The 22,078-nt window shown below is 50.6% G+C and overlaps 2 protein-coding genes across 2 annotated transcripts; one reads left to right on the forward strand and one right to left on the reverse strand.

Moving 5' to 3' along the window:
- Positions 1–9,708: 9,708 nt before the first annotated feature.
- N7511_008375 (uncharacterized protein) lies at positions 9,709–10,877 on the forward strand (the record flags this gene model as incomplete). The annotated part of the gene is made up of 3 exons (XM_057130752.1): positions 9,709–9,743; positions 9,793–10,073; positions 10,129–10,877. 3 exons carry the CDS (start codon positions 9,709–9,711, stop codon positions 10,875–10,877), a joined length of 1,065 nt encoding a protein of 354 aa, XP_056981483.1.
- A 10,756-nt stretch (positions 10,878–21,633) lies between these two features.
- Positions 21,634–21,996, reverse strand: N7511_008376 (uncharacterized protein; the record flags this gene model as incomplete). The annotated part of the gene is made up of 1 exon (XM_057130753.1): positions 21,634–21,996. The coding sequence occupies one exon, from the start codon at positions 21,994–21,996 to the stop codon at positions 21,634–21,636; it is 363 nt and encodes a 120-aa protein (XP_056981484.1).
- Between the last annotated feature and the right edge of the window lie 82 nt (positions 21,997–22,078).

Consider the following 22,078-nt stretch of genomic DNA (forward strand, 5'->3'; position numbering starts at 1 on the left):
AAAACCACAGCCTTCGGAAAGATAGCATGCAATAGCCACAGCAGCGACATTCAGATACGGACTATGGACGAAAACTAGGCTAGGAAAGATGCTGGAAGATTCCCTATTAGACACTTAAAGAAGTCCAAGCCTCTTCAAAATCCAGGCACGTTTGGCACCTTTCATGGTTGCTCCATTCTTTTTGAGATATGCTTTGGTAACTAGGAGGCCTTTACAATCGGGATGCGCAGCGTGTCTCAGCCACGATAATGGTGTCCCGTACATATCATCCAGAGCATTGACTTCGGCTCCATTTTCCACCAGAATTCTCGTTGCGTTGTAAGAGCCGGACTCAGCTGCCCAGGAGAGAGGGGTACGTTGGTTTTGATCGGGATCGTCTATTGGCGCGCCAATCTCCAGAAGTCGCAAGAGAAGTTCAGTACAGTCCCCCATAGCGGCGTAATGAATAAGAGACCTCTTGAAAGGGCCCCTTGGGTTGCATATGCCCTTGGATTGGACCGACTTGTGAGTTGCTTCGAGGAAAGCCATAATATTCTTGTCCAGCGCGTTCATCTGGATCCTTTCAAGGCACTTGAATTCTCCATCTATGATGTTGGTGGTTTGAGGCGGCATAGTCTTTAGATGCTTTGAAAGAGCCAAAGTTCAGGGTCACGAGAAAGAACTGTTTGGAGCCCATGACCAAGCTGGGGGTTCATAGATTATATAGTGGGATTGGACATGATGTCCCATATTTCCTTGAAAATATAGTATGAATACTCTTCTTGCCATCATTTTGCTTTCCGTTGGTTATTTATTTGATATTATTGATGTAGGTGATGCTACTTGAAAGTACAGAAGTAAGGTTGAAGGGCATTTCTGCTGCATCAGTACGTGTTTCATGGCCTCTGCAAACTGCGGCTGCCGGCCACAACATACAGTATGCAGCGGACTGTTGGTTTGAAGAGACGAGAAGGCTAACAAAGAGACCGAGACAACTCACTCGAAGCGTGCTGTAGTGGCTCAGAAACGTGAATTGGATCGTTCAATCACACAGTGTTGTGGGACCAAGGCTGGGCTTACTTCCGGAAACAACACCGCCGACCACGCACGCGGTCTGATACGCCTCTTGAACGAATACATGCGTCCTCGGTGGTCAATAGCGTAGCCCTATCAGAATGGACAAAGATCAAGGTCGAAAATGAGACTTCTTAGCCAGAGCAACGAACTTGAGTCTCGCCATTGCCTGCCGGCATACGTACAACCGTTCTCGAAATCGGCTTGACCGATACACATTGAATATCGCTTCCCTGGGCCCGCCACCAAGGCTTTAGCGAGGATAAAATGTTGAGCGAGCCGCATTAAAAAATGATGAGCAAGAGGAAAATGCTTCAGTATAGTCCTGTATTCTGCCATTCTTTGACCGTTGATTAGTAAACTTAACCGTCACTGACGGCATAATACAGATGGCATAATACTGGCCCTCACCTTATTGCGGCTTCATCAATGAACGAACTGCGCTAAAGCCTTCGCGGTGAGGCCAGACAAGAGTAACTCAGTGTGTATCGGTCAAGCCAATTTCGAGAACGGTTGTATTTATGCCGGCAGGCAATGGCGAGACTCTACGTTCGTTTAGGAAGGGGTACACAACATATGTACATACAAGGGTGTATATAGTTGCGGTAGTCTGCATATCGCTTTTTGAGTTGGATTCTAAACCACAACCCACTAGGCTGGGTACGGATTCGTATTTTAGTCTAGTTGGGAAATCAACTTTTTGCGAGGGGTCAGGGTAAATGACATCAACCAACCAACCAACGGAACGGCTGTACGTATGTACTCTAGAGCTGCCAGATGTGCTCTAGAGCTGTGTGAGCTCTCTCAGCGCGGGAATATTTCGCGACCCGCTTGGCTGAGTAATGCCTACTGACAAACTACACAACTACGGCAGCTCTGTCGATGTTTTGTTCGGATTTTATTCTAGACCAATCTTGTTTTCTAGTTCAATTAACTCGCCATGGAAAAGATTTCGGCCATTTTTCTGATACTTTCTGCCATTTGATCTATCAGAAATGTGAGGTTGCTTAAAACAGCTAATAAAAAATGAAGGACTAAGAAGAACAACAGAAGGCATTGCCGAGTAGGAAATATTTATGCCCTTAGTTGATTGAGATCATAATATTAAAGTATCACTTTGGCCTTGAAACATAAGTCACTCGGTTGATAATCCTTGACACATTTCTCATTTCATGAACAGCTGAACAGCTTGTCAAAAATGAGCGAACATCATATAATACGAGATGACACTTCTAGCGTTTACAGCCGACCGGTCGACTCGCCAAAGGATGTCGTAATGCCACGTACCATCAACACACTGCCCGCTAAACATGACTTGCCTGAAATTAATTCTCTTGATCACCAGATCGCCATGGCTCGTGGCTCAACAATGGCTCTGGAGACTACAAGAGCCCGCTTACAAAGTTCAAAGTCGGAACATAGGCGATCACTTCCCGAGTCTCGCTGCGAAAAGCTTCGCCAGTGGGAGCAGCAAAAATATGAAAATGAATTTTACCAATCATGTTTTAACAATTTTCATGAACTATCCAAGTCTGCGATTGATGCAGTCGGAGACTTGACACCACAATCCTACTTTATATCCGAGTGCACTTCCACGAGAAACTTGAAAGTCATACAGGCCATACGCCACTTACGCGAAACATTGGAAAAGTCTAGGGCTCAGGAGGCAAGAGCAGAGCAAAATTGGAAGTCCCAATGGAATCCTTCTCGTGTATGGGACCCAACTTCTCGCTGGATATGATTCCATGATGGCTTGCGAGAGCACTTTTGGTTACAGTATACCCATAGTGAATGATTGAATATGTGTACAGTGCCAGGTGAACCGATCATCTGGCTTTTTGTAATCTAGTATCATACATTAAAATGTTATCTACATTATACTATATCATCGGATTTATGTATATTGTACCCTGTCTTAATAAAGGATAGCCATATTTGGGCCCATTGTGTCCCGGGGCTACCACTGCTCTCAGTCTACTCATAACTCAGATTTTGAAACAATTTTGAAGCCATTGCAAATTTCCACAACTGCTTGATAGCCATGGCCCGGAAATAAGCTCGCGAGGTCGAGTGGCAGTATGTTCCATACGTAGAGTATCGCTTGCTATAACATCTGGCCAAGTATTTGCGGAGATTTCATCATATAGTGAAGTAAAAATGTATATCATGTCTACTGTACAGGATGGATGGATGGATGGATGATTTCATTTACCCCGACCCCTCGCAAAGCGATATGCAGGCTACCACAGCTATATATATACGTGTATGTACATATGTGATGTTCCACTTCCTGAAAACGAACTTAGAGCCTCGTCAAGGCCTGTCGTGGCCTAGTTGCCGTTCCCGTTATTAGGCTGCCCTCATGGCGCGCGACTTTTGAACCGTTGTGACGCCTCGGCGAAGTCAAGCACGGCTGTGACCGTCTTAACCCGAGAGACGATGTCTGGCTTACCTCTCTCACCTTCTTTGGAGCCTCCCAGCAGACTCGATACGCTGTTAAACGCATCCCCAATCTTCGTTTTTAATTCCCTTCTCAACTCCTGCAGTTTTGGACAGTCCACCAGGACGTGAGTGACTGTTTCTTGTGCGCCGCACGCGCAGCGATCATCGTCGCGGAAGCCAATGGCGTTCCTGAAGGTGGACAGCCAATTATGGCCCGTGCGTAGCTGTGTCAGCAAGTACGCCCGGCCCCTAGGTAGATTCCCGTAAAGTTTCCTGGTGTAGGCCGCCGGCAGAGTGTTATCAATTTTCCGCAGGTGACCGCCCTTGGTGGATGATTCCCACTCCCGCCTCCACTGAGCGCGGATGTTGTCGCGAATAAGCGCCTTCGTCCTTGACAGCAAAGGGCGGAAGGAATGTGATTTGCCAGGGCTTGCCGCGTCCTTGGCCAGCCGATCTGCTGCGTCGTTTCCTGGGTTGTCGCAGTGTCCGGGTATCCATTGGAGACGGAGCGCGATTCCCGCTGCTTGAGCCTCTGTGGCCGCTTGGAGGATCGCGTGGATAATGCGTTGCCCTGATTTGTTACCGGGGTTCTGGATTGCTTGCAACGCTGATTTGCTGTCGCAGAGAATCGTTGCCGTTGTTGTTCCGTTATGTTCCGTTCTTGGCCGCTGATGACTGATCTTGAACACTGTACTGATAGCGTAGAAGATGCCTATGAGCTCTGCTACGTGAACCGACCACCGGTCCATGGGTCCCACCTGGATCTGCTGGGATTCGATAACCTCGAGGTCGTTGTCGAGTGCAGCGACAGCAGCGCCTAGGTGGCCTTCGCGTCCCGAGGCGTCAGAATAGACCACGGTGGCGGACGTGGAGCGAACGGCGTCTGCCCGCTCCCTTGCCGTCTCTCGGTCTGAGTGGATCTCAATCTCCGAGAAGGGCTCGGTTCGCCACGGTGGTAGCGGTCGTGGGTCGATCGTCTCTAGTTCATCTAATCTTTCGAGCTTCATGGTCTTCAGGGCTTCCGCCAGTGGAAAACGAGCGTACGATCCGATGTTGTCCCTACGTTTTTGGGCTCGCCGCAGTGTGTCCCACATGGGGTGGTCGCGCGGCAGAGTGTGGAGGTTTGCGATGGTGTTCTGCGCTCGGTGGCGGAGACGGAGGTGCGTTGGTAGAATGTGTGCTTCTACTTCCAGGGTGGCAGTGGCCACCGTCTTGAAAGCTGATAGTATGCGGATCAACACCATCCTCTGGACCGTGTTCAAATGTCGGAGATGAGTCTTGTCTCGTAGAGGGTCGTGCCAGACCGTTGACGCGTAGTCCACGACCGGTGTAACGCAGGCTTGGTAGAGCTGTCGCATCTGCTCAGGGCGCAGATGCCGCAGTCGACCCAAAGCAATGCTGACCTTGGTTGCGCGTTTGATCGCTTGCTGGATGTGGTCCTTCCAGCGGAGCTCGTGGTCGAAGATCACTCCTAGCAGTTTGGCGGTGGACGACGGTTCGACTGTCTTCCCGTTCATAACCACTTGGCCTTGGAGCTGCTCGCTTCTCTTCCTGGTGATGTGGATGAGTTCGGTTTTCTCGGCTGCGAAACAAGACCCGGTGCGCTGGGCCCATGCTTCAATGCGGGGGATGTCTTCAGACTGAATCTTGGTCAGGTTGTCGTCGGCTGAGCGACCTACTCGCCAGCGGAAGTAATCATCGATAAAGGCGGATGCCCCGCCGTGGAATGTGACGGCTTGGTCGACAAGGTCTGAGTTGAAAAATGCAAATAGGATAGGCGACAGGGGAGAACCCTGTGCTAATCCTGCGTTCGCCAGCGGCGTCATCTCAGTGCGAAAGTCGTCGAATCCAATGCTTGCGTGGCGGTCGCTCATGAAGCTCGCGATCCATTTTCTCGCCACGGTTGGGATTTTCCTTGCCCGAAGGCAAGCGTCTAGGCTCACTTTGTTGACTCCGTTGAAAGCGCCTTTCAAGTCAAATGCCACCAGCGTTAGCACTTTCTGTTTATACCACGCCCGGTCAATCGCGTTGGAGAGAACCAAGAGGGCTTGTTCAGTGGTTCTACCTGGTCGCCCTCCGAACTGGGTGTCCGGAAGCAGACCGTGCTTTTCTGCAAGATACGACAATCGTCGTGCCATTACTGCCTCAAGGAGTTTACCTAGTGTGTTGAGGAGTGAGATCGGGCGATAGGCCCCAGGGACCGAGTAGTCTGGTTTCTTGGGTTTCCGCAGCACCACAATCTTCGCGCTTCGCCATCGCATCGGGTGGTACCCTAAGTTAATGGACGCGGCGAAGATTTGCGTTATCTGTTTCTTGAGGTGTATCCACAATTGTTTCCACACGAGCATTGGTATGCCATCTTCGCCAGGTGCTGATGATCCCTTTGCAGCTTTTAAGGATCGCTGGACCTCTAGCTCGGTGATGGTATACCACGGGAGTTCTGGAGGCGTCCGGGTGTGCCAGTCCTCGTCGGGTTCGTTCATTTGCGGGAAGAAGGCGCCTAGGAAAGCCTGCGCTTTCTCCTCGTTCTCTATGAGCTTCTCGGCGCCGACGTGCAACGCCGGCACGCATCCCCAGGCCTCTTGTGGTTTCATATAGGTGGCTGCTTTCCAGAGCTTCCCTTTCCCGGCTTCATCAAGGAACTGTTTCCAATGTGCCGCCTTCGCCTTCTCGATAGTCCGGGTCCATAATCGCCGTTTGTGTTGCATCTCTCGAAAGAGGGTCGCGGAGCGGGCGTCGTGTCGCCCAATATCTGCACAGCTTTCCTGCCACGTCCGGCGTAGTTGATTGACCTCGGTTTGCTGTATTTTGAGAGCTGGGGTGAACCAGCGTTTGGAGTATGGTGTTGGTCGCAGGTCAGGGGTGTGTCTATCCACCGCTCTAGCCGTCGCCTCTGTGAGCTTTCCGACAATCTCGTCCAGTGCCGGTCTCGTCTTCACCTCCTTCCATGGGCCCAGTTGTCGACGTACGTCTTCGGCAATCTTGAACCAGTCCGCACGGTCGTAGGCTTTCTTAGCCTTAGTGGTGGGCTGGCGTTGGGGTCTTAGGTTCCATTCTGAGTATGTTGCGCGGTGATCTGACCCATAGTTCTCGTGGTAGAGATGGCACTTGATGAGCAGGCTTTGTCGGTTCGTTACCGTCTGGTCAATGGTGGTGTTCTTTCCCGGGTCGTTGAGGGGCCAGAAAGTTGCTGTCCCTTGCGGAAGGCAACCATGGAGGTTGTGCATCTGGAAGAAGTTGACTAGTTCGCTCGCGTGTTCGATAAACTGTGGCTGGATGTGGTTGCCGCCCCACATCGGATGATGGCGGTTAAAGTCACCCGAGAGAATTACGCTTGTTGTCTTTTGGGCCTCCTGGGTATTGTGTATGATTGTGTTCTGTATTGCCGTGAGGGCTCGTTCTGCCGACGCCTCACCCGGCGTTAATAGCGGGACACATGAAAGGTAAACCGAAAAGATAAGATACTGAGCATCGGCTGTCCAGATCTTGATTGCCGTGATGTCTGGGTGGTCGCAGGTGATCTGTCGATGGAAAGAGGTTGAGACTTTACGGTTGACATAGATCAGGCTGCGAAACCGACCTACATCGGTCTCGGCAGACGGTCGGTATAGTCGCCAGGCGCTGTGGTTGACGTGTGTTTGATAGGTGGTGATAGACGGTTCTTGGATCAGGAGTATATCCAGGTCCTGGTTTTGGTGGTCGTTGATAAGCGCTTCCATCCTCGGCCCCGATTTCATGATGTTTAACTGTAAAATGCGTAGGTTTGTCTCTAACATTGGGAGTTAGAGGTTGCCGGCGTTCGGCACTGGCGGTCGCTGGTTGGGTGTTCACCACCGCAGTCGAGGCATCGGGCTCTCACGCCCGGGGGACAGCGTTCTCGCTCGTGTTGGCCAGCGCAATGCCCGCATCGAGGCGTTTCTTTACATGACCATGCGAGGTGTCCAAATCGTTGGCACCGGAAGCATCTCTTTCTTTTTAGTTCGCAGCGTTCCACGCTGTCGATGAATCTCCGGCCGGCCAGAAAGCCCTTGTCTAGAACATGCTCAACTCCTTCCACGGAGTCGAACCAGATGCCGAGGGACGCGTGATGCCCCAGAGCCTTGTCTTTCTTCTTCAGCCACGCAATCTCCTCGATCCGGAGTCCTCGGTCGGTGAGGTCGTTGTCTTTCATGATTTTCTCAATTGCCTGTGTGTTTGCATTTTCGAGGTCAAAGTCCTCAGTCGGGGTCCGGTGTACCACGACGCCGAACCGCGCCTTGACCAGTTTCGTGTTGTTTCCTAGCTTGTTCAGCCATTCTGTGCTGTTGCGGGCCGCTTCCGCTGACTCTGAGTCTTTAAACCGGATGACATATCCAGTTTTGGTGGTACCAACCCCTGCTACATGGGCGTCTTGTGTGGACGGTGCGTTCGACAGCGCCGTGCGGATTTGGATGTTTGCGGTCTCCGTTGGGAGATATCGCCCAAAGGTGTTTGGTCCGTTGCTTTCATTGTCTCTAGGGTCCACAAAAGAGCGCTGAGTGCTAATTCGGACGCAGTCTTGGTCCTTGTCTGGGCGCTGGTGGTTTGGTTGAGAACGTGGGTGGCTCGCTGCTACTGTGGCCCATGAGTTTGCGGCCTGTGGTGAAGGGAGGGCGTCAATATGCGCCCGCAGGGCTCGAACTTCCTCGTGAAGTTTTTCGTTCTGCGTGTGGAGGACGTTCTGGTCGTGCTTCACTTCTAGCAGTTCGTTCTTGGTGGATTGGATGAGCTCGGTTTGGTAGGCGATCGTTTCTTTTAAGCCTTCGATCAGTCGGCAGATTTCTCGGGTCGTGACGCGTCCATTGTTGTCTCCGGAACTCGTGGTTTCGGGTCGCGTTGCGGCGGTGTGGCCATCGCTAGGTCGAGCCTGTCTTCTGGTCCGAGGCGCAGTAGTTGGATTAAAGTTGTCCAACGCGTTGGTCGTTGTCATTCCAGGCGTGCGAGGGGGCTCGGGCCCTCCCGCATGTGGGTCCGCCATCCCTTCCGTTCGGTACACAACAATTTCTCCGTTACAGGATCCTTTTGCTCTAAGTCGGGCTAGTACAGGATGCTGTTGTACAGGATGTAGTCTACCCATTAGCTGCTATACGTACCCTACTGTACAGGATGGATCGAAATCAGTTTCACCACTTACTCATAGATTCTTTCTCGAACCCTCTTTCGAAACACGCTATTCCTACTACGGTTAGCCTGTCCCTGAACCCCTTTCTTGGCAGTATTCCAGTACAGTCGTAAATAACAACTTAAAAATAGCTCCTGTATTAGACTCGTATGGTCTCCAGGGTTTCTAGAACCTCAGTCATGCAAACAGGCCAAACAGACGAATGTTAAATGTCAAGATTCGCAATATGCCCCCGCTCCAGGATAGTACGTTGGCACGTCTGCGTCAAGCTCTGGACTGTGGACTTAGCCTTTCCCCCGACTACTGTATCACTCCGAGGACGACCTAGAAGTCCTATCACAGCAGCTACCGCAAACTCCTAGACTGCTTCAGAATGGCATAACAGAATATCAAGTACAGTACTTTTCGAAATCAGCTATACCTCCAAACTCTTTCATCTTGATTCGGAGAAACTAATTCCGACAGGCGCTAGGCCGGGTTGGTCCACCGCCTCATAATTTTGGCAAAACTGTTATCGTAATTATTGTATTTCTAGCAATGAGTCATGGTCACGGTACCGTAATATTACATGGAGCCACCTAGAATCATTCTATAGATTTGGGCGATCTGGCCAGATCGCCAGCTTCCCCACCTAGCTTCGGTCTTTCCCCTCATGACCAGGGAAAAACGAGTCGACATCTCTGGGTCATCTGACTATGATCTCCCACTGCTCCACCGACCATCACTTAAATGATTCACAGGGCCGTCCCACACCCTTGTGCAGCCAATCATTGTGCGGCGTGGTGGATTCCCTTGACTACTTTCTTGAGGCCAACAGATTTTCCCCGCCATTATTTTCGACAACACAATCTAATCCGTTACCGTCACCCGATTCAACTGCCTTCAATCACGGGGTTTCTAGGATTTAGCTATTCCACAGCGTGAACCGTAGGACCATCACACTCTAGGTCTACACCGCTCCTTAGAGTGGTCGCCAGCAAGACACACTGCTCGCTGGAGATGAAATTGTTCTGACCACATTACATTCTCTCGATACTCCGTATCAGCTTTGAATTTCTAGGATTCGTTGAGCAATGGCATCGCGTACAAATTTTCACCAATTCCCCAGGTAGGTACGCCCCTATACTTTGTACTTTCTTGTGCTGACATTGATGAAGTACGTTCAAGGATTGCCCAATCCAGGTCATTGTTGGCCCTCAGAAAACTGTCTACTACGTTCATCCTGGAGTCCTTTCGTCGTGCGGCTCACCGGTATTGAAAGCTCGTGTCAACGACCAGTGGATTAAGAATGGTACGAGTGGGGCTATTGATTGGACAGAATTCGATGAGGAAACCGTTGAATGCGCTTTGAGCTATCTATACATTGAGGATTACGACGTGCGCGATCGAACATTTGTTGGTGAACAAATTGAAGAGAGAAACAACGATGATCAGATGGGTACATTCCATAGTCCCTTTTAATTCTGTTCGCTGTTAACGACTATACCTCTTAGCACAAGCAGCCTTCGTCTCTACCAAAGCGGGGTCATCGGTGCCTGACTCCAAAATCTTAAACGAAGCGCTTTCGGAACGACCGCTAACACCTTTGAGTCGGTGTTTGCAAGCTGGTTTGCCAGCAGAGACTATGCAAACAGCCGCAGCAGCGTTCATGAAGGAACCTAGTGCTTGTGATGAGGGCCTTGGTGACATCGCTCTTATGCACGCCAAGGTTTACTGCTTTGCACACCAGTTTTTGTTCTCCAGACTCGAGGATCTGGCTTTACAGCGCCTGACGCAGCTTCTTCTCAAATGCGGTACACCAACGGATCCATTCTTCCTGGGTCTTGCAGATGCCATCCGTCTCGTTTACGGCGCAACACCAAAGTCGAAACCGAATGATCCAGCTCGGGAACTACTTTCTCAATATGTGGCCCTGAAATACACCATACTATCAGACGAGAGTATGAGAGCCTTGATAGCAGAAGGGGGTGATTTTATGGTTGATGTCACCTGCAAACTCGCCCGGAGGATATCGATAAGTGGAACATCGACTCAATCTTTGGAAGGTCTTATTGATGAGCTGGAAATGAATGTTTTCAGGCTAGAGCAGCATACTGAGAATCAAGCTTGCTTGCTCAAGCGGGCAGAGGAAGAAATCCTGGAATGGGAGAGCTGGAACCGAGGGATTTCAGCAAAGCACAAGAAAGCGAAAAGGATGGTGGCACCGTTTGAATTCAGTGCGACTCATGAACATTCGACTTGAGAATGGTTCTTAGCTGCCTGACAGAGACTGCAATACAGCTTGAAAATTTATATTTGCCTATCCGCCATCAATAATAAAGTGATTCAATTGTTTTGTTTTTCAAATACGCTATTCTGTGTTTTCAGCGCGTGGGATGATATTGTGGACTTCTATCATGAAACAGTGAGCCCGCTTGGACACCTCCTAATACAAGCCCTCGACTGATAGCTGTGCACTTCACCAATACAACCACAATACAGTAACATTTTCATCAACATATACTAGGTGATACCACTGACACTCGGCGAAGTATGTAGGTAATAGTCTCTCAAGTCCGCGTTCTGCTCTTTTGACCAACCTGTCGCTATAAGGGCTCTTCTGATGCTGGGGGCCGTAATAATGGTTTTAAACTCATCCCACATAAAGCGCCATCTCATCGAGATAAAGACCAGGCTTCTCGTCCACGTGGTTGCAAAGGGCTGTCATCGTCAAACGATTTGCACTGGTTTCTGTGCCGAAAGACCTCATATTGATTGAATAGGGGTGGTTGGATGAAGAAGGGTGGTAGCCAGGGCGCGTCACGCGTTTGTTGGCGTGCACGGACTTTTGGGACGGTATGGTAGTCATTTGTCACGCAAAGGATGCTTGGTGAACGAGATGCACAGCTCGATGCGGAAGAAAGTGCTTCTGTTCCTGGCAACGGGAATATCTCATCGCGAGGGCAGCGGCAATGTCATGGACAAGCCTTCAAGGTGATCTTCTTCAACCACTTGGTAGAGTTCTACCGGCCGCTCCAGCCGCAGGAGGAATAGTTTCTGGCGGACGCGACAAGCCGGTACCCGGCAGACGAAGACTGTAAAAGGATCTCAGAACGACACCCGAAGCGGTGTCGTGCCTATGGCCCCTGAATCGAGGATAACGCGCAAGCAGGCCGCTTTGATGCCTCGATTCAGCGATGGCAATTTTGGTGCCTGGTGGGGTCGCTCGTATCGTCAGTTGGAACCCGACGAGATCCTGGTTGGTGCTCACGATTAAACGATGCTGTACGGAGTACTCCGTAACAATTTGCTGATCAGCGAGGTGCTATGACGATCCAGTAGATCTATCGAACTGTAAAAACTGTGATCGACGGTTTTTCTTTCTACTTCGATAATCTGTTGTCCAACTCGAAAGGACTCGTCATCTGGTTCGTCCCACAGTTAGGCATCGGCAAATTTCAGTATCAGAATACTCAAAGTATGCTTTTGATCTCGAGAAGACTGACCAACCTCAAGAGCTGCCAGTAGGTCCAAATTATTTTGGACATGAAGTATAGTTTCTTTACCTACCATCATCCGGGCAAATGAAAATGCATTGACCCTTTCGAAATCAGAGTGGAGCACCCAATTTGACGCTCGCTTGCTACCACCATGCGCTTCGTGCACCTCCGCCTAAGATTGAATAATGTTGATCCCAGCGTGCAATATAATAAGCAATGGGTTGCCCCTGGCAGAATGCCAATTTCTTGAATTTTTCTCAAACACTGCGTCCTTTGACTACTCGTTGTGGAAATACCCAATAACTAAACATAGTCATTGTTTCGTGACTTGCTTTGTGATAAAGAAAAATGAAAAATATTGCATTCGCCGCTTTTTTGTTGGGAACTAGCTTGGCTTTAGCTTCTGATCCTAGCCATGGCAGTGGCTCCGCACCCCTTTGTCCCACCGGGCTTTATTCACAAGCACAGTGTTGCAGTACCGACGTCCTTGGGCTCGTGGATCTCGATTGCAAGAATCCCACTTCCAGCCCGTCGAATTTGGCCAATTTCAAAAGGGACTGCGCCAAATCTGGGAAATCAGCCAAATGCTGTGTTCTTCCCATTGTGAGTTATGATCACCACACCCAACCAGCCGCTTTTCTCTTTTTTTGTCCAAATCTAATCTCCATTTCGCCTCTAGGCCTCACAAGACGTACTGTGCGAAGATGCTGTCTAAGCGGAAATTACGGTTATCATTGTCCTGAGGTCGACGTGCAAAGTATGCCTCTGGCACGGGAGCTGGCATTGGTTTCAATGAATATCCGGTACATATTTGCGAAAAACGACCCGAGGAAAGGAATCGAGAATGTTAAAACTGGGCTTCAGCTCAAGGATTTTTGTTTTAGTGCGTAAGCCAATAGACAACTTTCTTGGCTGCGTTGCAAGATGTAGAGGTGCGTCTCGAAAGTTGAGCACATTAAGAGATTTACTCTCTAAATAACCGAACCGTGTTAAATAATGTAGAGCTGACGAAAACCGGAACGTGACGAGAGGTAATCAAGGAGAGCTAGAATTCCAAGACAAGGAAAAGCACCTTCCAAAGAATATTTCGGAGAATCACCTCCTGGAAACTTCGGAGCGGTAGGTTGTGTTCACCACGAAGCATGCCGCTTTTCAAGTAGACGATCACACAATGCTTCCACAATAATTCGCGTAATGCTCCGTGGCCGTCCAGCTTTGGTGCAAGGAGTTTTGATGCTAGCGAAAAGCCATATTTTAGAACGGAACCTGTGTGTATGCACGTATCACAGTTTTGTGTAAATTACATTGATTCTCCGTACTGAAGATACAGATGCTATAATAGGAAGCGGTCTGGAAAGCGGAGTGTTCGTGGTCGTACCACGTTAGAACTAGCGCGTTTCCGGTCCCTGCTCGGCAATCAAATCGTGAAAGTGCGGAGGGATAACTGATTTCCAAAACTACTGTAGCAAGGGAGTTAATTGGGCAGATTGACGGCAAAAATGTCGTGCTCTGATAGACACTTCGATGAGGAAGTGGATGAGTATCATGGCCGTCAGAGAAAGGATACAGTAATTTGATGTCATTAAATACTTGGATGCAGTCATCCATCTCTGGGGGATCAATCGATACACGGCTAAAGCCACCGTTCCCACTTCACCACTTTTACACAGGCAAGGCGTGTCTAGCGTGGGACAGGTGGTTATCTCCCCTTGCAGCCTTAATGGTACTTGCTTGCCTGCATCTGAAACGGCCGTTCGAACATCAACATCATGAGTGTTCGATTGATCGAAAAAATAACCACGTCCGTTCAGCGGCAGAGTTGACTTTCCATCGTTCTTATCATATCCAGGAAATGTGTACTGAATCAGGAGTAAAGCTGATATATTTGCTCACCTGACTTGAATCCTATCGAGGAGTTCTTCTCAAAATTGGAAGAATCTATTAGGCGGAACTGAGTGGGGTATGAAGAAGACCCCAGGCAAGGGTTCCAAACTTTCCTTGAGTGGTGTATTGAGGTTTTTGGATCTCGAAAGCAGAGTGTTCTAAGTCATTTCCAACTCGCAGGCGTGGTCATTGGGACTCACTACTAGCTGGTAGGGGTTGAGGCGTTAAGGCGTGAGGCCTGTGACACAATATATACATCAACCGTGAACGAACTACTTGATACTCTGCTAGTTCTCATTGTTTACTAAATACACAGAGGTTGCTGTAAGTAACATATGACTCGTATACCACTGCCAAATTCTTCGTCTCCCTTTCATCTTCGGCCAGCTATCATGGGAAATTACGCACCCTGGTCTCCCAGTCTGCTCTCACGAAGAAGAAAAATCTCTCCATCTTGGTCGCTTTGCAAACCCCGGATCTGTGAAATGAATGCTATCACATTGTCGTGGTTTCTGGAGCGAAGTCTACCCACGGTGTAGAGCAGTGCTTGATGCAACATAGATGACTCTATGCTATAAGATTTGCGCCTACGATCACTGCCATATGTGCATTGACATCCTTTCGCGGTGCAGTTCGCACATGGAGTTGTACCAGAACACTAGATCCTGTCAGCACTGAGATATAAAAGATTCTTTAGGTACTAGCCTTGGTTCGCTTCTGGCGGCACTCTGTGCAAGCAAGAGAGACATTCTGTCGCTTTTTAACCGATGGACGTTGTATCTGTGATTGGGAGGATGAACCTTTCTCTATAGGCCGCAGCGGCCGCAAGGTGGTTTTTTCTGACATGACTGGTGATCGAGACTCTTAAAGTGGGAAAATATCATTCACTGTAGATGTTGTCTATAGTGACAAGGTAGGTGATGCGACAGACTTAAATGGTCAATTCGCAGTGCCGGTTCTTTTTGTTTGCTAGATAAAGAAAGGCTCCAAAAGCCCGCGGCCATATATGAGGCCAGTCCTATGCACATTCCCGATCCCGACTCGCCTTAGCGCTTTCAAGTCTCAGTAGCAAACAAAGAACACTGATAGTACAGCATTTCGGCCTGCTAGCCTTGATTTGGAGGCATGTGATTGGATAATTCTATCCGTCTTGGCAGGGCGCGTACTTTAATTGGACAAAGTCTCTCGGCCACACTATGCACTAATCATCTCTGCCTCTTTGATGGATATGGCGAGGCTAATTGGCGGTCAATCAATAAGAAATCTAAGGATAGCACACTCTTGCTGCGGCCAATAGTCTGTGCCATATATGATACAGATAGTGCTACGCTGCCGACGATATTATGTATAATCTCGTGCTCCGAAGGGGCTAGGAAAGGCGGCACTCAGATGTGACCACTCGTGCTTAATTAAATGAGCTGCACGTACTAAAGGATATGTTCAAATTTGTCTGGTTAATCTCTGTCCCGCCAAATCTCCAAATGAGCAGGCATCCGTCTGCTTGGCTTGTTTGCTAGATCAACATCTAGAACCCCTATAGACCTTACGCATTGAATACAGAGGCTATTATTACAGTGTTGTTTCCAATGTAATAGAATACTGCCAAGAAAGGGGTTCAGGGGCAGAGTAACCTTAACGGGAATAGCGTGTTTCGGGACAGGGTTGGAGAAAGAACCGGGTGTGCAAGTGGTGAAACTGATTTCGATCCTCCCTGTACGTATAGGATAGCAGCTAATGGGTAGACTACATCCTGTACAACAGCATCCTGTACTAGCCCGACTTAGAGCAAAAGGATCCTGTAACGGAGAAATTGTTGTGTACCGAACGGAAGGGATGGCGGACCCACATGCGGGAGGGCCCGAGCCCCCTCGCACGCCTGGAATGACAACGACCAACGCGTTGGACAACTTTAATCCAACTACTGCGCCTCGGACCAGAAGACAGGCTCGACCTAGCGATGGCCACACCGCCGCAACGCGACCCGAAACCACGAGTTCCGGAGACAACAATGGACGCGTCACGACCCGAGAAATCTGCCGACTGATCGAAGGCTTAAAAGAAACGATCGCCTACCAAACCGAGCTCATCCAATCCACCAAGAACGAACTGCTAGAAGTGAAGCACGACCAGAACGTCCTCCACACGCAGAACGAAAAACTTCACGAGGAAGTTCGAGCCCTGCGGGCGCATATTGACGCCCTCCCTTCACCACAGGCCGCAAACTCATGGGCCACAGTAGCAGCGAGCCACCCACGTTCTCAACCAAACCACCAGCGCCCAGACAAGGACCAAGACTGCGTCCGAATTAGCACTCAGCGCTCTTTTGTGGACCCTAGAGACAATGAAAGCAACGGACCAAACACCTTTGGGCGATATCTCCCAACGGAGACCGCAAACATCCAAATCCGCACGGCGCTGTCGAACGCACCGTCCACACAAGACGCCCATGTAGCAGGGGTTGGTACCACCAAAACTGGATATGTCATCCGGTTTAAAGACTCAGAGTCAGCGGAAGCGGCCCGCAACAGCACAGAATGGCTGAACAAGCTAGGAAACAACACGAAACTGGTCAAGGCGCGGTTCGGCGTCGTGGTACACCGGACCCCGACTGAGGACTTTGACCTCGAAAATGCAAACACACAGGCAATTGAGAAAATCATGAAAGACAACGACCTCACCGACCGAGGACTCCGGATCGAGGAGATTGCGTGGCTGAAGAAGAAAGACAAGGCTCTGGGGCATCACGCGTCCCTCGGCATCTGGTTCGACTCCGTGGAAGGAGTTGAGCATGTTCTAGACAAGGGCTTTCTGGCCGGCCGGAGATTCATCGACAGCGTGGAACGCTGCGAACTAAAAAGAAAGAGATGCTTCCGGTGCCAACGATTTGGACACCTCGCATGGTCATGTAAAGAAACGCCTCGATGCGGGCATTGCGCTGGCCAACACGAGCGAGAACGCTGTCCCCCGGGCGTGAGAGCCCGATGCCTCGACTGCGGTGGTGAACACCCAACCAGCGACCGCCAGTGCCGAACGCCGGCAACCTCTAACTCCCAATGTTAGAGACAAACCTACGCATTTTACAGTTAAACATCATGAAATCGGGGCCGAGGATGGAAGCGCTTATCAACGACCACCAAAACCAGGACCTGGATATACTCCTGATCCAAGAACCGTCTATCACCACCTATCAAACACACGTCAACCACAGCGCCTGGCGACTATACCGACCGTCTGCCGAGACCGATGTAGGTCGGTTTCGCAGCCTGATCTATGTCAACCGTAAAGTCTCAACCTCTTTCCATCGACAGATCACCTGCGACCACCCAGACATCACGGCAATCAAGATCTGGACAGCCGATGCTCAGTATCTTATCTTTTCGGTTTACCTTTCATGTGTCCCGCTATTAACGCCGGGTGAGGCGTCGGCAGAACGAGCCCTCACGGCAATACAGAACACAATCATACACAATACCCAGGAGGCCCAAAAGACAACAAGCGTAATTCTCTCGGGTGACTTTAACCGCCATCATCCGATGTGGGGCGGCAACCACATCCAGCCACAGTTTATCGAACACGCGAGCGAACTAGTCAACTTCTTCCAGATGCACAACCTCCATGGTTGCCTTCCGCAAGGGACAGCAACTTTCTGGCCCCTCAACGACCCGGGAAAGAACACCACCATTGACCAGACGGTAACGAACCGACAAAGCCTGCTCATCAAGTGCCATCTCTACCACGAGAACTATGGGTCAGATCACCGCGCAACATACTCAGAATGGAACCTAAGACCCCAACGCCAGCCCACCACTAAGGCTAAGAAAGCCTACGACCGTGCGGACTGGTTCAAGATTGCCGAAGACGTACGTCGACAACTGGGCCCATGGAAGGAGGTGAAGACGAGACCGGCACTGGACGAGATTGTCGGAAAGCTCACAGAGGCGACGGCTAGAGCGGTGGATAGACACACCCCTGACCTGCGACCAACACCATACTCCAAACGCTGGTTCACCCCAGCTCTCAAAATACAGCAAACCGAGGTCAATCAACTACGCCGGACGTGGCAGGAAAGCTGTGCAGATATTGGGCGACACGACGCCCGCTCCGCGACCCTCTTTCGAGAGATGCAACACAAACGGCGATTATGGACCCGGACTATCGAGAAGGCGAAGGCGGCACATTGGAAACAGTTCCTTGATGAAGCCGGGAAAGGGAAGCTCTGGAAAGCAGCCACCTATATGAAACCACAAGAGGCCTGGGGATGCGTGCCGGCGTTGCACGTCGGCGCCGAGAAGCTCATAGAGAACGAGGAGAAAGCGCAGGCTTTCCTAGGCGCCTTCTTCCCGCAAATGAACGAACCCGACGAGGACTGGCACACCCGGACGCCTCCAGAACTCCCGTGGTATACCATCACCGAGCTAGAGGTCCAGCGATCCTTAAAAGCTGCAAAGGGATCATCAGCACCTGGCGAAGATGGCATACCAATGCTCGTGTGGAAACAATTGTGGATACACCTCAAGAAACAGATAACGCAAATCTTCGCCGCGTCCATTAACTTAGGGTACCACCCGATGCGATGGCGAAGCGCGAAGATTGTGGTGCTGCGGAAACCCAAGAAACCAGACTACTCGGTCCCTGGGGCCTATCGCCCGATCTCACTCCTCAACACACTAGGTAAACTCCTTGAGGCAGTAATGGCACGACGATTGTCGTATCTTGCAGAAAAGCACGGTCTGCTTCCGGACACCCAGTTCGGAGGGCGACCAGGTAGAACCACTGAACAAGCCCTCTTGGTTCTCTCCAACGCGATTGACCGGGCGTGGTATAAACAGAAAGTGCTAACGCTGGTGGCATTTGACTTGAAAGGCGCTTTCAACGGAGTCAACAAAGTGAGCCTAGACGCTTGCCTTCGGGCAAGGAAAATCCCAACCGTGGCGAGAAAATGGATCGCGAGCTTCATGAGCGACCGCCACGCAAGCATTGGATTCGACGACTTTCGCACTGAGATGACGCCGCTGGCGAACGCAGGATTAGCACAGGGTTCTCCCCTGTCGCCTATCCTATTTGCATTTTTCAACTCAGACCTTGTCGACCAAGCCGTCACATTCCACGGCGGGGCATCCGCCTTTATCGATGATTACTTCCGCTGGCGAGTAGGTCGCTCAGCCGACGACAACCTGACCAAGATTCAGTCTGAAGACATCCCCCGCATTGAAGCATGGGCCCAGCGCACCGGGTCTTGTTTCGCAGCCGAGAAAACCGAACTCATCCACATCACCAGGAAGAGAAGCGAGCAGCTCCAAGGCCAAGTGGTTATGAACGGGAAGACAGTCGAACCGTCGTCCACCGCCAAACTGCTAGGAGTGATCTTCGACCACGAGCTCCGCTGGAAGGACCACATCCAGCAAGCGATCAAACGCGCAACCAAGGTCAGCATTGCTTTGGGTCGACTGCGGCATCTGCGCCCTGAGCAGATGCGACAGCTCTACCAAGCCTGCGTTACACCGGTCGTGGACTACGCGTCAACGGTCTGGCACGACCCTCTACGAGACAAGACTCATCTCCGACATTTGAACACGGTCCAGAGGATGGTGTTGATCCGCATACTATCAGCTTTCAAGACGGTGGCCACTGCCACCCTGGAAGTAGAAGCACACATTCTACCAACGCACCTCCGTCTCCGCCACCGAGCGCAGAACACCATCGCAAACCTCCACACTCTGCCGCGCGACCACCCCATGTGGGACACACTGCGGCGAGCCCAAAAACGTAGGGACAACATCGGATCGTACGCTCGTTTTCCACTGGCGGAAGCCCTGAAGACCATGAAGCTCGAAAGATTAGATGAACTAGAGACGATCGACCCACGACCGCTACCACCGTGGCGAACCGAGCCCTTCTCGGAGATTGAGATCCACTCAGACCGAGAGACGGCAAGGGAGCGGGCAGACGCCGTTCGCTCCACGTCCGCCACCGTGGTCTATTCTGACGCCTCGGGACGCGAAGGCCACCTAGGCGCTGCTGTCGCTGCACTCGACAACGACCTCGAGGTTATCGAATCCCAGCAGATCCAGGTGGGACCCATGGACCGGTGGTCGGTTCACGTAGCAGAGCTCATAGGCATCTTCTACGCTATCAGTACAGTGTTCAAGATCAGTCATCAGCGGCCAAGAACGGAACATAACGGAACAACAACGGCAACGATTCTCTGCGACAGCAAATCAGCGTTGCAAGCAATCCAGAACCCCGGTAACAAATCAGGGCAACGCATTATCCACGCGATCCTCCAAGCGGCCACAGAGGCTCAAGCAGCGGGAATCGCGCTCCGTCTCCAATGGATACCCGGACACTGCGACAACCCAGGAAACGACGCAGCAGATCGGCTGGCCAAGGACGCGGCAAGCCCTGGCAAATCACATTCCTTCCGCCCTTTGCTGTCAAGGACGAAGGCGCTTATTCGCGACAACATCCGCGCTCAGTGGAGGCGGGAGTGGGAATCATCCACCAAGGGCGGTCACCTGCGGAAAATTGATAACACTCTGCCGGCGGCCTACACCAGGAAACTTTACGGGAATCTACCTAGGGGCCGGGCGTACTTGCTGACACAGCTACGCACGGGCCATAATTGGCTGTCCACCTTCAGGAACGCCATTGGCTTCCGCGACGATGATCGCTGCGCGTGCGGCGCACAAGAAACAGTCACTCACGTCCTGGTGGACTGTCCAAAACTGCAGGAGTTGAGAAGGGAATTAAAAACGAAGATTGGGGATGCGTTTAACAGCGTATCGAGTCTGCTGGGAGGCTCCAAAGAAGGTGAGAGAGGTAAGCCAGACATCGTCTCTCGGGTTAAGACGGTCACAGCCGTGCTTGACTTCGCCGAGGCGTCACAACGGTTCAAAAGTCGCGCGCCATGAGGGCAGCCTAATAACGGGAACGGCAACTAGGCCACGACAGGCCTTGACGAGGCTCTAAGTTCGTTTTCAGGAAGTGGAACATCACATATGTACATACACGTATATATATAGCTGTGGTAGCCTGCATATCGCTTTGCGAGGGGTCGGGGTAAATGAAATCATCCATCCATCCATCCATCCATCCAACCCTGTAACATTCAATAAGCATGAGACAGATATACAATATGTGATCTAAGGTGATTGGAAATAAGTTATCCTCGATTCTTGGTATATATCGTGTAGGTAGCTTTCCGATGATACGGCAGTGTTCCTATTTAGCGCTAGCCTCGTACCACACTAGAGTTCTATAAAAAGCTGCAATTGCGACTAAGTGAATTAGGTGTAGTAAGATATACCGGAACTTCTTAATACATCTTGGTATAACGGGCAGGAAAGAATTTAGGCAACTAGCGCTACAAGATAGGCACACTCCTCATATCTGATAGTCATCTTTTTCCCTTCAGGCGCTTTGATGGCCTATTCCCAGAATCTTCCTCTTCTTCGTGTCCTCTATTGCGTTTACCTAGCACTGGTTGGCAGGGCGAATTGTCATTCTCCAGCTGGCTAGTCTCGATAGACAGTAGATGGGTGCGCTCTGCTTTTTTTCTGAGAGGCGTGAAAATATTTTTGTACGGGCAACTTCCTGTTCTTGCATATCAGGCATGTGGTCATAAAGTTGTTTATACTAGTAGATTTCTAGCTCACCATCGCAATCTTCAACCCAATGCCAAGAAACCATTAAAGTTATCCGGTGTTTGGTGTCTTGTTCGATGCTCTCCATAATGGATGTAAGAGGCTGGCCAGTCACACCTCCCACAATTATGTTGCCGAGCGAGCCCAACTGCTCGAGGTTTGAGATATGACAACGATTGGAGACCTGCTGAGCAGTTTCTAGAGTGTGTCCAAGAGCGTCCATGATCCAGTGAAAACGCAAATCGTTTGGCCTCCATGACACCGGAAACGATCCATCCATCTGGTGGCCTGCATAATCTTTGAAGATGAAAGAGCTTTTGGGTACCCGGTGCGCAAGGAACCTGAGGCTGGGCATGCTGGAAAATAAGACACAGCAGAAGACTGTAGTGACGGCAATGTAATTATTGTTCGAGAAGGCAGGGAAAGTACCCAACAAT

This window comes from Penicillium nucicola (genome assembly GCF_028828085.1).
Source record: "Penicillium nucicola strain IBT 29836 chromosome Unknown utg000009l, whole genome shotgun sequence".
In the NCBI taxonomy this organism is placed as follows: Eukaryota; Fungi; Ascomycota; class Eurotiomycetes; order Eurotiales; family Aspergillaceae; genus Penicillium; species Penicillium nucicola.